The sequence below is a fragment of the Zeugodacus cucurbitae genome, chromosome 5 (genome assembly GCF_028554725.1).
Source record: "Zeugodacus cucurbitae isolate PBARC_wt_2022May chromosome 5, idZeuCucr1.2, whole genome shotgun sequence".
Lineage (NCBI taxonomy): Eukaryota > Metazoa > Arthropoda > Insecta > Diptera > Tephritidae > Zeugodacus > Zeugodacus cucurbitae.
Window position 1 is genome coordinate 17,219,637 of NC_071670.1, and position 18,252 is coordinate 17,237,888.

An 18,252-nucleotide genomic window follows, 5' to 3' on the forward strand; every position below is an offset into this window, starting at 1 on the left:
TTTTAATACATTTAAATTATTACCTAGGAATATAGTTATAGTTTGTGTTAAAATTCATATATTTATATGATATTCGTCCTGTCCTTGTCAAAATATTAGAGGATATTGAAGTGTGTCAAATGAGCGATGTAGATCTGAAATAATGCTGAGAGTATTGTCCTGCTGTGTGATTTTTATTGATCGATTTTTAACAGGATCACCAACCATAATAACGAAACAAATTACGTTACACAAAAAACATTTGCTCAAACAAATTTTTTTCCACAAAAACAAATTCAAATTTCAAAAAATACAATCAACTACACGTATATAAACAAACACCTGCCGCAATGTAAAAATTTTCAAAAGCCAGCTATGATATGCACCCACAAACCAACAAATGAGAAAATATACATACAATCGTAAATATATTCAAACATTTGCGGTAATGTAAAAATATACAAAGCCAACTACAGAAAAAGTATACACGTACTGACAAATTTTATCTACACACACAATCGAACATATATTGAAAATGAAATATTTTTATGAAAAAAACACACATATATACACACACGTATAAATGAATATACAAATGCATAAATATGTATCCAAAAGCGCTAGAAAACTACGACAAACCACAAACTAACGTACAAATATTCAAATGAATGTACTCACATCCAAATAATATAAACTTCAAACAACGCATTTTCATTTAATGTTTTTAGCAAGTGGCAGCTTTTGTTATGACAGCCTAAATCCATGAAAATTTAGAAAGAAATGTAGCGCCATCTACTGTAACATAGCGCACTTAGCGCCACCAACTGGTGTATAGTTCTTTGCTAATAATAAACAAATAATTTGCAATAAATAAATAATGCGACTATAAGGAGAGTTATAAACTATCCTATCTTTCAAGTTGGACCAAACTGCACCCAGTGTTAAAAGTTTTTATATATTAAGATTATTATCAAGCGACAATTTTTTTAATTCCGCACACGACCATTCAGTAAGGAGACGACCGCGCGAGCAATCTTAACCCCCCTCCGGTACCTCCGTGCCCGAGTGACGCTTACAACTATACAACGCATAGTTAGCCGCCGAGCGGATATTTTTCAAAATTTTTAACTCGTGATATCTTTTGAATGGAATGTCTGAATCTTATGATTCAAAAAGTTACATATGTATGTATATAAAAGGTTTGAAGCGATCTTAAGTAATAAATCATTTATTTCGTTAAGGATTAATACTAAGGTACAAATAAAGAGCCTTTTCAAATAGTGGTATTTTAATTAATTTTTTTTATATAAAATCGCTTATTGTAACAAAACTATAGTAGTTAGAGATATGATGTCTCGACGTTTTTTGTAGATAATGATAAGTTCTCCAAAATTGTAGTACATCACTTTACTATATCAATCGTTTTCGCAGCATTCGCGATTAAAGAAAGGTTTTTGGTATTTTTTTTTACATTATCGGAGTTTTGGTAAGGAACCCTATTTTTTTTTAACTAAATATGGAATAGTATAACTTTCCAACGGTGAAAGAATTTTTAAAATCGGTACAGTAGTTTCGGAGCCTATTCTTGACAAACAAACAAAAAATCAAACCTTTCTTCTTTATAATATTAGATTTAATTCATTCATTTAAGGTTTAATACCAAATCATAATGTTCAATACTGGTTCAGCTAAGTTCAGCTAACATTGAACTTATTTAAGGGTCGCGCTATTAATTGAAAAAAAAAACAACAATTTTAATATTATTAATTTGAGATTTATATTTGATTATAGAAAAGCTATTTATATTTGGATTTACAGTGGAAATCTTTCATTTTATACATTTAGACATAAATATGGATTTAGTTCTTTATACTGTTTTTTATTAGGAAAATAGCTGTAAAACATAGCTTTAATGCAACTTGAAATTATTCCATAGAGAAAAAGCAACGAAATTTACTCATTGAATTTTATTGAATTTCGGCAATGCATTACCCAAACCCCGGCACTCAACTGTTGCTTACGCACAAATCCTCATAACCTCACGCGCGTTGCCTTCGCCAGCTGCATTGCGTGTGGCAACCCCTGGCTAGCCCAAACCTCAACGGACTCTATTATTTCAACAGCATTTTGCCAATGTCATTGAACGATAAAATCGAAGCCAAAAGAAAAAAGGTGAAAATCAATTGACCCACCTGACCGCACCAGGTCCGCAAGTCCACTGGACCAACATACGACTTCGGCACGTGAAGAGACGGCAAATGGTGAACTCACACCGATTTTATGAGCCCACAAGGGTCACATTAAAATGCATGTTAAACAATGTTTAAACACCAAACTGACAACAACAAACAAAGTGTTACAAGAAAACGCAAAAAAAAGAAGGCAGAGGTCGAAACATCAAGCACAAGAAGCTCAGGCTGCTGTGGCGCTAATGGGCAGAAGGGCGCGTGGCAGGTAAGCAGTGACGCAGCAGCAGCAAACACTTGCTAAGTTAATGGACTCAATGTTGAAAGCTGCAGATTTTAGGTGGCAAACAGAGCGGAACGGGGCACAAATTGTTAGCGTGACAGCAAATATGCTGCAGGCTGCCTGAGAGGGGATGACTCTACATTAAGAACACGGGCGGTAACAACGCAGGGACACTATCGAAAATCAAAAATCTAATCCATTACTCTACCCCAAATGGCACAGGGTTGTAGCTAGCTGACCGCAAAGCGACGTTGTATGTGCGAGAGGAAGAGAGGTAAGCACTAAATCTTGCACATATTCCACTTTTTTACATTTGGCTTTACAGATTTCTCGATATGTTTTGATATAGGTTGCCGGGCAAATGATAAAAAATGTAAGCGAAAACTGAGAACATAAAGGTGATAGCGAAAGCGGAAAGGAAAACAAATTACTGTTGTCGGTTGGCGAATGGTTGATAGCAGCGCGAGGGAATATGAAATTGAATAAAAATAGAGAGAGGAAGTGAGACGAGCTAAAGGAGACCGGCAAAAGTGAAGCAGTCAAGACTTTAAGTGAGTAGTGATAAAAATAAATAACAGAAATAAAAAGAAAAAAAGAACTTTAAAGATGAAGTAAGGTGAGCAGTGATAAAAATAAATAAAAAAGTAGAAATAGGCGATCTATCTTACGTGTGCTTTTGGCCTACTTTGCTATTATTTAAGGCTTCAATAGCCCCTAAATAACCAAAGGGTTTACTAGTAATGTATACCCAAAGGATGCGATATGCAATTTGTTGTTGCTTTGCTGGTAGCTTAAGCCGCTTAGTAGCGTAGTAGATACATATATTCACCTGTCCCTTGCAAAAGCTTATTTTCGGTCAACCGCTAGTTGGCAATTTCGCATGACATTCGACCCAAATTCATTTTTCATTTCATTTCCGTTAAATAAATTGTCAGACAGAGAGGAAAAGTCGTGCGAATAACAGTGAAAGTATGAAAACAAAGTTGCAAACAAATGTCAAATGAAAGTTGCTTTTGACCTGGTAAAAAACACAGTTTAGGACATTTGATTTGCGTCACGGTAGGTGCAAACCTATGGCAATTTAAATAATAAATAAATTGACTTACCTTGGCATGTCATTATCCTTTGCATAACTGGAAAGAGAAAAGCAAACAAATTAAATATGATATTATGATATTTTTTGGATTTTTTGCAATTTGAGGTTATGTAAATATTTTAAAAAAGTTTTGAATTGTATAGACAAAAAATAATTATTCAGACTTTGGTTGCGAGTATGTTTTTTATGTCAGAAATATGCCTAGATGTTCTGCTTAGTAAAATTCAAAATTTTGCCCCAACCTTTACTAGAATCCATTACCACTGAAAATAGACAAATAGAACAGAAATACTCACTAATGCATCCATTATAGAACCTTTAGAGTGCAGTTAGATAGTTCAGTCTAAAAGTCTCAAAGTATTGACTCATATCCGTAGCCAAATATTCCGAAACTACTTTAAAACCCGGATACTAAAATCCTAATTTCAATATATAATATAATCAATTAACTATATAGACAACCATATAAATATATTCATATAATAAATACAGACTACCATCCACTGCATTGCATAGCCTCACGCAATACCCATACCCATACTTCCAATAGCAAGCTCTTCGTTCGTTACCTCATCGACTCCAGTGGGTTCATTGTCCGTTTAATAGTTTCACTATTGCATTTATTTTGCCCGTCACTACCGTAGGCTGTTGCACGCCGCCTATCTAAAGCTATTGCCTTTGTGTCACTCTAATTCTACAAAACTTCACATACGGGTGACGTGTGCATGCAACGACAATAAAATACGTAAAAGTGTCATTCTATCAGTCAATTGGTCATTCCACCGCAATCGCAAATCATTTCGCCCGTCCGCATTCCAAGCGAGCACAAATTATTATGCATTTATACCTAAATTGCATACCGACACGCCATAGAATTAATGGAATTAGGGCTACTCGTTTTGGATTTGCGTCCATTAGGTGGGGTACTGCCATAAGTAGTGGTGTGTGCGTATATAAAACATTCCTGTGGTAAAATCAAAAACTTTGGAATTAGTATATATCAAAAGTCGAACTAGTCAGACGATTATATCCTTTTCATACAAAGCAACTAGTATTTTTGATCTATGATGTTCTCATCTACAGTCTGTCTGATATCTACAGGACTTTTCCAAAAAATCTACCCGGCTTTTTTTAACATACATACGACAATAATTCGCCTTTAAGTTAACGATGGTTTTCAATCCTATCAGAGACTATATTATTGTCAGATACACTTGACCGAAAATTTTATACACCATTGAATTAAGTAAAAAATTTAGATTTTATCTATATTGCGGATTTTTTAGTAGCTATGTTCTATAATTAATAATAATTTTTTAAAATGTCCTTTTTTCGAACTTCGAATTTCGATTTTGAAGGCTAAATTCGAAAAGCGGATAAATATTTTTTTACTTATGACTCAATCTACCGGAAAAAATTAGTTTGGCCCAATACTCAGCCGAGTGTTGTACAGTGTAATTATTATTTTAATTTTATTTTTTTATTCTATGTGATTTTAAGGAAGATTGTATAAAATTGATGCAGTATCCCCATAACATATCGCGGATTACAAGATCTTTGTAGTTCCTTTTCACCGAATAAAGAAGGGTTTGGTGTGTTATCAATGATTTAACGGAAATTAGATCTGTATAAGGAATAAGGTAATTAAAATTTCACTACGTTATGAAGTCTTCACTACGTTATCATACATATATAAGTTGGCAGATTAAAAATTCTAGATTCATCTTCGAAGCTTTGGACACGGTTCTTAAGAGAGCACACTAGTGAAATTGATAACACAATTAAGGACTAACTGATTTAGAAGTTGTCAGTATTATTAAATCAATCAAAAATATTAAGCAGAGCCGCATTCATATCAAAAGTTGGAAATAGATATCGAAAGCTTAATGCTTGTAAGTATACATACATACATATGTATGTGGCAACACCGTAAAGCTTAAAAGTTTTTAATTACTAATGCAACCATGCATTTTGACGTGTTATTTTGTATTATCCTTTATGATATTGTACTAATTAGTTTTATGTCAATAAATCATCCCTTTTTGGTTTAACCTTCAAGCTGATAGCACGTGCACTCCTGCATTTGTGCTATATTGGTGACCCTCGAACGTAAATATTTTTTTTTTAATATTTTAAACGCGAAAATGGTCAATACGAGATCATCAGGGGATACAAATAGCAATGGGGAATCAACGCAAAACATATCGCTACGGATTTAATTGCCGGCGATGTCAGAGGATAATATTGAGGCCTACTTCTACTCGATGGACTTTTGGTTTGAAGCCTCACGTGTTTTTTCAACTGCTACAATTCATCGTAAAATTATGAAAACTTCATCGGTAAGTGCACATCCAGAGTAGCGAGGAATTCGACCGATTCCACACCACACACAATGTAGTGCTACTCGCCGCCAATCATCGATCATAAACGGCGCATCTCGATTAACGAAATCGACTCACCATTGCACGTGGATAGTGATCAACAGACACCAAGTTCAAAGACTACGATTCTACATAAAACAACAATTATTGGTACGCACCAACTCACTATCGCATAGGCTGGCATTATTGGAGACAGGTTCATCGTTAAAGTTTCTACCTCCTCACGGCAACCGCAATGTCCACGATCGTATTTTGCTTACCAATCAGGCGCCTTCTCATCGACTCTTCATTACACGCGACGAAGCCAAACATCTGAATCGTGTGTTACTTGACATATTTCCTCTACGTGAGATCTAAATTAATGCCGAGGATATCTAATCTCATCGCTTGTTGCCCCGCTATGCCATCAACAAACGCATCAATTTAATGACCCATTTTTTCAACGTTATTAGCTGGTTGTCACAACAAACGAATGCCTCTAGAGCTCCGTCTTACGTTTAGTTCAACGGAATCTTAAAACTTATGCCCACGACTTAATGATGATTCTACGATTACTCTATTAGACCATCATTATCAGCACCGTTTATGGGACCATACATAAATTTGAGCCGATCACGTATATAATTTGAAGAACAAAAACGAAAATAAGAAAAACGTTAAATTTTCATCGATCGTCTTAAGGAGGGTAATATGGCAACACCGTAAAGCTTAAAAGTTTTTAATTACAAATGCAACCATGCATTTTGACTTTTTATTTTGTATTATCCTTTATGCTATTGTACTAATTTATTTTATGTCAATAAATCATCCCATTTTGGTTTAACCTTCAAGCAGATAGCACGTGCACTCCTGCACTTGTGCTATATGTATATATTTATTATGCAAAAGCATAACTTTGAAACCCTTGACATTAATATTTTAGGGATAACTTGAGTATTTTCAATAAATTTTATTTTATTGTTGAATTCCAAGAATTATCGGACTATGGGTGAATTTGCTGTAGAAGGTTTCCACTTTCGCTTAACGATGTATGAGTCAAGATTTCAATCATCTAGTTTACGGTTGTAGCTTTGGAAAAATTTCTAAGAAAAGGTATAGTATCTTATAAACCGAATAGGATAACTCAGTAAAGGCTATTAAATGAAACTATACAATGGATTTGAATCCTTTGTTATCTCAAATAATCTCAAACAATCTGAAATAAATAAATATTCGAAAAACTTATTCAAGCCTAAAAATATGTTCTTTAGGGATATATTCTTCAAATATTTGTATTTGTGTAAAAGTGCTTCACAATATTCAAACATTTAATACTCAGCGCCGGAAAATAAACCCAGAAAATGCAAGAGAGCCCAATAAACTCATTTACCCGCTGTTGGTCAGCGCTAGGCGACGCAAGCAACAAAATTTCCCTGGTGCAAAATAAAGCTGGTAAATAAAAAAGTAACAAAATAGCAACAAAGGACGAGTAAAAATATGTAAATGACCAACAGAAGACACACTTGAAGCCATCAAAGTATAAACTAAAAACCAAAACAACACCCAACAGCGAAGGTAATGAAATTCTGTTGAACGCATCTTTAGCCAGGAATGCATATTAAATGTGACAATTTTCATATTTATACAGTGACAGCGAAAAGTGTGCATACAAACATCAGAAGGGGTGGGGGGAGTTGAAAATTTCAATTTCAAAAGGCATTCATTACTTTGGCAGCCGCTTGAGACGCATTTAACTAGAAGTACACGAGAGAGCAACGAGCGCAAAGTATGGCAGTACGGAGCGGCATAGAGGGGCAGGTAGTGCATAAAACTTTTACTGTTACATAAAAACTTTACCAAAGTGCGCTTAACACAAAACACTTTGCAACAGTGAAAAGGCTAAGTGATTCTTGTCGGCAACTTGTTGTTTCAAACAAACACACACTCACACGCCACACTGTGCGTATTGCTTTTGTTTTTATTTTTGGCTTTCACGTCATTATTTATGCGTCGCATTTATTTGCAACTTACGAGCTGCAAACGGTATGGAGTGTGGTGGCGCATACGACTTGACACTTTTCTGCTGGCGCTTTGGTGGCAACGTCCAATGGTGGACGCGGTAGACACATTTATCAGCGCACGCAATTGGTGGCAGGTGTAATAAGCGCATTCACACACACAAACATAGATATGTATATACATAACTGCACATTTGTGAATTTACCGTTATATTCGCGCCTTGTTGCCACTTATGTATGTATAGTATATAAATACGCCAGCTGTCCGCATGAGGCGTGAAAGCGTAAATTATTCATTTTTAATTGCATTTATATTTAATATTTGTATATACCGCATTTGTGTGCGGCTTAAATTCGTTTTGGCGCTAACTAACTTGGCCTAAATCCATATTTGTTAAATTTTATCAAAATCGCATAAATTCGCACACTGGCAGCCTACATGCACAGCGAAGTGACAGCTGCCGCAGCTACTGCCTACTCATGTCAATGGCTGCAAGTGGCGATGGCGGTAGTTGCCAGACTACTAATATTTTTTTTAATTTTAACTAAAATTACTAATTTAATTAATTTACAACATTTTTAATTTTGTAATCAAAATTTTTTCCCAGAGTTGCCAGATTACGAAAATTTTGAAACTAAATTGAAGTTGTGATACCATTTTTTTACTGATTTTTTTAATAAAAAAATAATAATAAAAAACAAATATTATACGTTCTTCTAAAAATTTAAATTTTTGAAAAAATAAAAAAATGGATATTCTTACTTAAAATAACTGATTTCTATGAAAAACAAACCTATAAGAAATTCAATTACTACGACTAAAAATCATTTAAATATTTAATAAATAAAATTTTGATAATTAAATAAAAATATGTTCTAAGAGAGTTGCCAGACCATGACAGTTTTAAAATTTAATTTAATCTGTTATAATATTAAAATATCTTGCTTTTTTTAATAAAAACTAAACAATTTCAAAAAATTTTTTGTAAAAAGTAATAAGTTTATTTTAGTCTATATACCATATAGTTTCGACATGTCCAATAAACAAAGATATCTCAAAAATCTCCATAATCTCCCAGTGTGTGTTTTAAAACCCTTATATATCTTTTACTTCTATTGAGATAATATCAGAGAGATAAGAAAGGTTATAACAGTTCGGACTCATTTAGAACACTGGAAAGTTTTATTGATAATTTATGAACTCCAGTGTCTAGGAGTTTTGAGTAAAATCGCTCTTACCTACACTCAACATACCTGTTGGCAAGATCGAACAGTGTATCATATATTTTTGGACACTAATGGCTACTCTTTTTGAGATAGAGTTTCTTTATAATTTCATAGCAGTATGAAAGAGATTGACAAAAAATTTGACTAAATTCCGACTAGTAAAGAGCTAAAACCCCAATACAATGACATCCATTTAAAAAAATGTAAACTTTGACTAAATCTCGCGTGGAACAAAAGATACAAGGAACAGGAGAGTCAATCACTAGCTGCGGGAGCTTATATTGGCTTTCGCTTTCTCTAATAGCCTTTTCGCACAGTCAAATTAATTTTATGCAATAAGATTATAATTGAGAAACCCGTTTTGGCCTTCGTATTGCCGGCTCCTAGATTAGCGTTCGCAGTTATACATTTTTCTTTTTGCTGTTCTAACAAGTTAGTAATCAGCTCATTGTTATTTTCTTAAAAAACACAGCCAAATTTACAGCGTGGACAACAACCCACGGAGTTGCATTCCAGTTTTAACTCGATTTGTAATCGATCAAAAATTAATGATATGGTCAATCGATCTAAATCAGAGCTTTATTCGAGCAAAGGCCCGTTAATTGATCAATTAACATACCTAATATATTTTTTTTTTAAGTTTTTTTTATTATTTTGCCACTCTCAATATTTATTACTTTCATAAACTTCGCAGTGTGTTTAGCAAAAATTAAATACACAAGCTCTTCTTAGACCGACTAATATGCTCAACTAAGTATTTTATATTCATCTGGTCACCCAACTCACGCCGGTCAATGCTCGATTTCAATTAAGCCACTTGTATGCATTTCAGCTACACATTTGAAACGCGGCTCAAGTGATATTACCGCCACTACACCATTTCGCACTGCCTCATACCATGCCATTAACAATTATTCATTATCTCTCTAAAGGATCTGTAAAATTAGACGGGCGGCTGTGTCGCACTCGCAGCCTATCGCCACTGCATTCTCAGTTTAACTTCTATTTTTATTCTACACCAATTCGTTCTCGCTATCATACTGTCTACTTTAGAGTTGAATGCATTTTAAATTAAATTCAAATTTATATTTCCGAAAAAATTTAAGCACTTTAAAGCGTTAAAAATTTGAAAGTAAGCAGATTTCGGGAAGGAAATCATACAGTTAGTATAAACGAAAGTTTCCATATGTGAGAGGTATATTGAGGTCATCCATATATGAAACTAAACCGAATGAATTAATGGTGTGTATATCAGTCAGTCGATCTTCAGTCCATACTATATAATTATTTTTTAATTGCTACTCATCTAGGTAGGTAAGTAGGTATAGTGGATGTCAAATGATGCACTTAGGCCTTAGGAGGCCCATTGTGATATATGAGTACTCCTTATTTACTTTCCGCGGATTTTGACAATGCGACTTTTCGTTTTTGCACTGTTTTACCAATATTGTAAGTAGATCAATTGTGGAACTATTATTTAGAATCAACAAATATCCATAACTGTATCATGACGTTTTAGTATAACGCGCGCGATGTGGTCGTAACTTCCTTAAACTTATTGCGTCATAAGAGTCGACATTTGATGGCTTAAATGGAGAGGAAGCCGGCAACAATTGGCTATACGAATACAGATCATGCATTTATGGCTTCGTAGCTTTAGTGGGGAAGGCGCGTTTTCAAAAAAAAATAAAAATCGAAAAGCAATCATACAAAAGACCCACACCGCGCGAATGCATAAATTAAAAAGTCATAAACTTCGAGTCGATCTAAAGACGAATAGAGCAAATAAATGTGCAATTCCTCAGCCAACAACAACACTGAAAATTACTGACGTAGCAACAATAGTGGGATTTGCAGCACTTCAGGCACATACGATGGGCGCTAGAGGCGTGCGCGACGTTAGCGACACACAGACCGTTCCTCGATCAGCGCGCTAAAGATCAACGACCAAGTGAACTGTGCGCTAAAGTACACATAGAACAATTTTTTATGAGTATCAGCGCTGCCGCGCCAGCAGACAGACAAAGGGACGTGCAGCCTGAACTCGCAGTACGCGACGCGAAACGGTTGTACCAAGCTGAGGCTGAGGCGTGTAGTCACATGCATGGCGGCGGCAGATAACGATCGGACGGGACGTGAAGTGGAGCGCTTAGATGCTGGCAACGTGTTTAACGACCTCACCTCAGCGCGGCGACCGGCAGCCGGCTGCCAACAGTGCATGCGTTGGCAACGCAACTGACTAACTGTATGGCTGTATTTATGCGGTGAAGCGACGCGACGGGCCTCGCAACAGTATGACGTCGCACATTGCGGCGCTGGGCAGGTGCGCGCAGGGCTGACGGCGCACGAGCTGAAGGTAGGCGCGTACGCGTACATTGAACTCGGCGGCAAAGTGTAAATGCAAATGCATAAGCATATGAGCGCATGCGCGTGTGAATGAGTGAGCGATTATTGCAGCGATAGCGCTGCGCATGCGCGGAGGCGTATTGAAGTGCTGCGCAAAATACCCATAAAAATAGCAACAAAAAAGTAAACAACGCCACAAAAAAAGTGCGCCGTGAAAAACGAAAAGGTGCAAAAGTGTTTGAAATCGCACATTTTTATTTCAAATTGCGCATTGTAAAAAATAAATTAGTGTGGCAGCGCGAGCATGTACAGTTGGCGCGCCAGCGCAGGAAGTTGTAAATAATTCAATTGTCATAATGCATATTTTAGGCCGCTGGGAGATATGTGTGTTTATCAAAATTTGCATGCAAATTGGGAAAATTTAAATGAATGTAATTTTAAACCGCAATATTTAAATAAAATAAAAAGTAATGACGTGCATTTTTTTTATGATTTTTGGCGATCGTTAATCAAGCGCTGATCGGTTGACGTGCTACTAATTGCTTGATGAGTCCATTTACATGTCACTCATAAGACAGTTAGTGTTGAGTGACGCATCAATTTGCCCAGAAACGCCGCCGCACAAGTATGGCTACACTTTTGGCTCGTAAGTGATCGATTTTAACAGCTGATCTTGCGGCGCGGTTGATCACTTAACGTTGATTGCTATTGAAAGCTTTTCGTTTTCTTACAATTGATCCGTGTGCTCAACGCGCGCTCAAAAAGCGTCTCGCTTTCATCAGCATTCACTTTTCTCCACTCAACTCACTTACTTCTCTGTTTTTGTGCTCCGCATTCCTACCACTTGCCCATTCGCATTGATTAACGATTGACAATTTTAATCGAAATGTACTCAATTCATTCAATACACAATCACTATGCCTAGTTGAATCGAGAAAACAATGCGCTAGTGCTAATTGTGGCAATTTAGTTCAATTTGTCTGGAAATATTAGCGGTCTTTTTGTCACCGTTTCTTGCTGTATGTTATTATTTGTATGATTTTATCTTTGCGTGATTTGACATTGCACGCAAATCATTTAAATTATTGGCATTTAATAACTCTATGTCTCGATACCGTTGCGCTATGAGGTCATATATATGTATATATATATATGTATGTAAATATTTTACTATATCAATAAACAATCTATTTCAAATTGAAATTAATAGCAGCACCGCAAGTTTTTTTAGAAGCAAGTATTTGTTAATAAATCTTAATAATAACAAACATCGCATAACAGTTTTTTTTTATTTTGTGTTTTAGTATTTTTCTTTTCGGTTAAATCGGTTAATTTCGCATTTGTTTCGCTTAAAAATATAGTAAATTCTGAAAACCTCTTTGAAACAATCACAACAATTTCACTCAAACCTCTATATAGAGCTTATGTATATTTGAGCAGCTATGATTTTACAAGCGTCTCAAACACCTGAAGGGGAATTTTGGCACTCGCTTCAAAATACAAACAAATTATTAAATTTATTTATTATCTTAAAAATATTAGTGTTATTCTAAAAAGGTTACATTTTAGTCGATGATAGGTAGAAAGGCAAATAGTTGAAGTTGGAGAAATGAAATACTAATTTACTGGGAAATATGCAATTAAGACTTTTTAGTAGCTAAGAGCATATTTTCGACAAATTCGTTATGAAGCTACTAAAGGCTCTGAAATCGCCCAAAATCATAATACAATAAATCAAACTGAAATTGGTTCCTTACAGACGTTTTAAGGGTATTTGCAACAACCATATTTATTATTATACTCTATAAATTTTATTATTTTACCTACATACGTTTCCTTTGTAAATTTTTAACAGGCCAAGCAAAAAAGCGAACTATTTCATGAGCTCAACAGAACAGCCCTCTAATCATTAGTGCAAGCAGAGCCAAAAGTAACAAACTTAACCTAAAAATATTTGATGAAATTTTTAGGAAACCTCAGATCGAAAAACCTAGAATCAGAGGTATAATAAAAGAACATACTTTCACGACCAATGTAGTCTATAAAAATACAATTATAGCTGATTTGCGGAATTGTTCGCAGCATTAGTTGTCACTATCCATATTTGGCCTACATATTTTTTATACTTATTTAGAATTATTTCTGCATACCCTTCGTAACCTCACTGTCAGGATGTATTAGGATCGTATTGTCTGCACTTGACTTATTGGTATGGAAAATCTTAAATAAAGTCAAAACTGCTGAGCAACAATTCACCCTATAATGTGTGGTATATGATTTCATTTAAATGAAGTATAATACTTATATGATAACTATACTTGATAGAAAGTGCTAGAGTTATACAAAATCTATTTAGAATATATTCATATAGAGATATGGAGTATTTATTACTTGGAATTGATAGACTAATTCTCACTCTTGATTATGTCAAATTGAATGACATTAGATTTTACAATTTCAAGCACAAGTGATACCATTGCATCGAGATTATTCAAATGGCAATAAGTTGTCAATAAAGTTGTTTTTTCCATAACGTTGCCAATAACTTTTTTATCAGTTTGACTACTACCGTCAGAAAATTTCACATAATGAAAACTACGTATAATGTATTAACTGATGTAGTAATCTATGGATTTCAATTCCGTGTCATTAGATAACACTGACGTAAAGTGTACCGAAATCGTTTAAAATATAGAAACATTTTTGTTCTTTTGTCAATGACAAGCATTTGACACAACTTTGACAAATAGTCGTCATACATTTTCTGATTATACTACTGAATTGGTTGTTCTTCGCATAGTCATCTATTACGAGTACCAAAAACAAACAAAAAAAATAATGTAATGAAGAATTTGACTATATATACTTCCCTTAAAAAGGTGACTTGTCACAAAAAAGATTTGCAGAACAAGATTATTTTATTTATTTTTTCTAATTTTAAATTTGTTATATATGTAAATGTACACATATGCAAGCATAACTTAGCATTAAAATTCTAATGAATACACATTAATTAGCAAAATTTCTAACAAGTTTTTTAGACACATTGGCAAATTAAGGACTACACTACAGAGAGAGAATCACTGCAACACAAACAAATCTCTTTCATATTCCCTATGGCTTACTTATACCCACCTTATAAACTGTGTACTTCTTCTCTCTTCCCAAAATTTTTACCCTCACTCAAACCCAACACTGCAAATTGTCCAAAAATTCCACACTAAATGCTGGTCATTGTGCAAATTTTCATTATGCTGCTAATTTGCCATGCTTGTGCGCTTAAGAGTGCTGTACAATAGCACAGCTTAAGTCAAGATGGTGTGTGTGTGTTGTTTTTTTTTTGTAGAAAAAAGGTTGACTGCATACTTTTTTGTCACACTGTCACAGGAAATTGTGAAAATGCAACATTTGTCGGTATGAGTTGTGGTGCGGTAAGGTCACGCTTGGCTAGACAGACAAATATGCAAATAAAAGTAGCGACTTTTTGTTGTTTTTTGATGCAGTGTAGATATATGCAAAAGAGTGAAGCAATAGAGATGTTGAGACATAATTTCATAATAAATCTGCATTTTTTAAATATTTACAATTAGATAGTTGAAATATTTACAATTATGGAGTTGAAATAGAAGAAATTATGGCAGACATATAAACACTTTTTGTTGTTGCATTATTACATTTTTGGATACAGTTTGTAAATAATTTTTAAAATTTCACTTGAGTGCTGATAAAAAATACAATTTTTTTTTTAATATTTATCTATCTATTTTCACAATCTCTTAAGGCACACCACGTCGTATACGCAACCTAAAATTATTCAATGTACTGGAATGAAGCGATAATTCAATATAATCTAAAAATAATAATACAAAATATGCTATATTAGTATCTTTTTTATCCAAATTAAAGCGTAAGTTCTAACAAAGAAGCATCTTTAATTTCGAAAAATACTTTAATACCACACAAGAGCGGACAACACTGGCATCTCAATTACTTTCATGAGTCTCTTCAAATTAAAACCTCGTGAAAGAAAGCACGCAACTACACGCTGGACATTATATATATGAATACCCGAGATACATGCATACACCACCCACCTGGAACTCCTAAAGGTAAATTTATTGCATTGTAGTTGTATGTTGAACCAACTCCTGTGGCAGCGAGTATTAAAGTGTTTAGTGGTGGTGGTTGATACACCAAAAGTGACTGTGAAAACATTTAATAAAACCGATATAAATCATAACAAGTGTGCTGGAACAACAACTAAAGCTATAGCAACAATAACACCAAAAAACTTCAGGGAAGGGAGGGAGTGACCAGTGGACCAGGTGAGCTGTGAACAGAATTTTTAGCAAGCAAACGTGTGTCAAATAGAGGGTGTTTTTATCGACTAATGAGGATATTTAACAGGACCGGGACAGGACACATCACAGATCACAAAATTTAAGGATCCTAAGTTAACAATTATTTGACTAAAATTCCCAAATTTGGCGCTGGCCATATTAAATTTAATGGTAAGTATGAAATGCTACTTTCATCTACATATGATTTAAACTCGCTGTGGTAGAATGATGGCCAAGAATTTACTAAGCTCCTAGACATTTTGGTGGCACTTTAGTTCCATTTAACTTTTGTGAAGTAAATAAACACCAGCTAAAACTATGAAATACAAATTCACGAATAGTCTAACATAGCATAACATAGCACGACATATCTTTACATGGCATAGCATCTCTCCGTGGCATACCGTAGCACAATATGACAAAACATATCATGGGCATTGCATATCATAGCATTATACCCCATAGCATATCATATATTATGTCTCCGCCACCACAAAATGTTTGCGCACTCGCCCCACTGTCAGTAACGATGTCAGCTGCGGTGAGCACCGGCCGGCATAAATGGCATTCCTAAGACCATACTTCAACTAGCAAAGCACGCGATATGCGTTTATTTTCGGTTTGCTGTTGTCTGCTTTATTTGCTATGATGGGGTCTCTCTAAGCTTATGCGCCTATGTATGCTATGTATTGCATGCTGCCATTGCCACACTCATTTAGCTGCGACACAAAAAATTAATTGTTCACCATAAATCAAAAGCATTTTTTCTACCGGTTTCCGGCTAACCGTTATGTGTGTAGTTGCCACTTCAGTATGTTGCTACCTCAACTGCTGCCACAGATTTCATTTGCTTCCCCCACGAGTGTGGCAAAATTCTTGTGTTTGTCTGCTTTCAATTCAACGCGCTTTCGGCTTTCCCTTTCATGTGTTTTCTTATATTTAAAGGTATCTATGTATGTTTGTATGTAATTAATCTGCTAGTTATTTGTTTTTGCTTCAATTGTTGTGGAATTTGTACTATTTCATTCACCTTTCCATGTTTATTATTGCTTTGAAGACAAACTACTAAATACCAAAGATTATGTTATCTGTTGGAACTAGCTTTACAGTCGTTACAGTTATCTAAGCTCATAAATAATTTGATCTTTGGGATTTTGTTTAGTTGTGGGAGGTGGTGCTGTTACTTCACTTATTTTCTCGAGGTATACTTTGGTTCGGCCAACGGCTTTAAATGACAAATGATTGGAATTTAATACAAATATATTATTTTACGACAAGAATAATATTCTAAGGCTCAAAGAGAACACAAATAAATAATTTCAAATTAATAGAAATTGACTCTATACTTTCACACAACAGCTCACTACAACTTCGAAAAACGGCTCCTATATTTTTACCTAATCTAGTGAGCTTTCTTAGCAGTATCATTTTATGAAAATCTGAAACACAACATTAGTAAATAAAATGGCGTGTCATGTCATGTTTCTCGTGCACCGAAAAGAGTATCAATTTGAATCATTCATAAACTCACTTTAACGACAATATTTGTATTAATTTTTACAAATCAATTTTTAGATATGAGATTTCAAATATATTTTCTATGAACATGTGGAACACTACATTTAATTAATTAAAAAACTGGAAGCTCTAAACAAGGTTTCGATCAGGATGATCTTTAGTTTTAATGAATATCTTTGTATGATCACTTTCGACTCTAAGTGCTTCGAAATGGCATTTGGATGAGTGGATTCATCGTCTATGTGATTTTGATTTTTTGGTAGTAATTAAATAAATGGGGTTATTACGTTTATCATTCATTATAATCAACACATTATGTGACTAATAAATAAGCACATACAAGCACAGAAAAGAGTATCCTTACAAGCACAACCAGTCATAATATATAATTAATGTCCACATGATTATACATACTAAGCTTTAAGTGCTCACAGGGGTAGTACGAGGACATTAATGTAGGCTTGAGTGAGCGAAAATGCTGGAATTGCCGGCAAAACGCGGGAATGTTCAAGCAAAATAATAACTACATATCTTAGTTATGCTGATGAGTCAACGAGTGGATGACCTGGTGAAAGCAAGTACAATAACAACAAACTATGATAGCAAATTTCATTTCTATACAACAAAGAATAAATTAATTAAATGCAAAGTAAATAAGAATGAAAGCAACTGAGGAAAATTTGCAGACAAAAAAGTGCTGAAATATATTAGTTGTGTAGAGTCGAACAACAAGAGCCCTCTGTTCTTCCCTTTATGTCACTTCCTCTCTATCCCTACCTCTCACACACTTTCTAAGTCTCTCTCTCTCTCATGATATTGAGATCATTATCATCGCTCTTGTCAATAATAATTCTACTTATAGAAATATGCGCTCAAATATGTGTTTAGTTACATCATTT

General features: G+C 34.6%; 1 protein-coding gene across 4 annotated transcripts in view; it reads right to left on the minus strand.

Moving 5' to 3' along the window:
• The window catches only part of LOC105217115 (protein sprint), a 444,786-nt gene that overhangs the window by 258,204 nt on the left and 168,330 nt on the right, over positions 1–18,252 (minus strand). For all 4 annotated transcript variants that reach the window (XM_054232307.1, XM_054232306.1, XM_054232305.1 and 1 more), the window contains one exon: positions 3,555–3,581. In XM_054232307.1, coding sequence (XP_054088282.1) covers positions 3,555–3,581 — 27 coding nt within the window. The remainder of the gene's footprint in view (positions 1–3,554; positions 3,582–18,252) is intronic.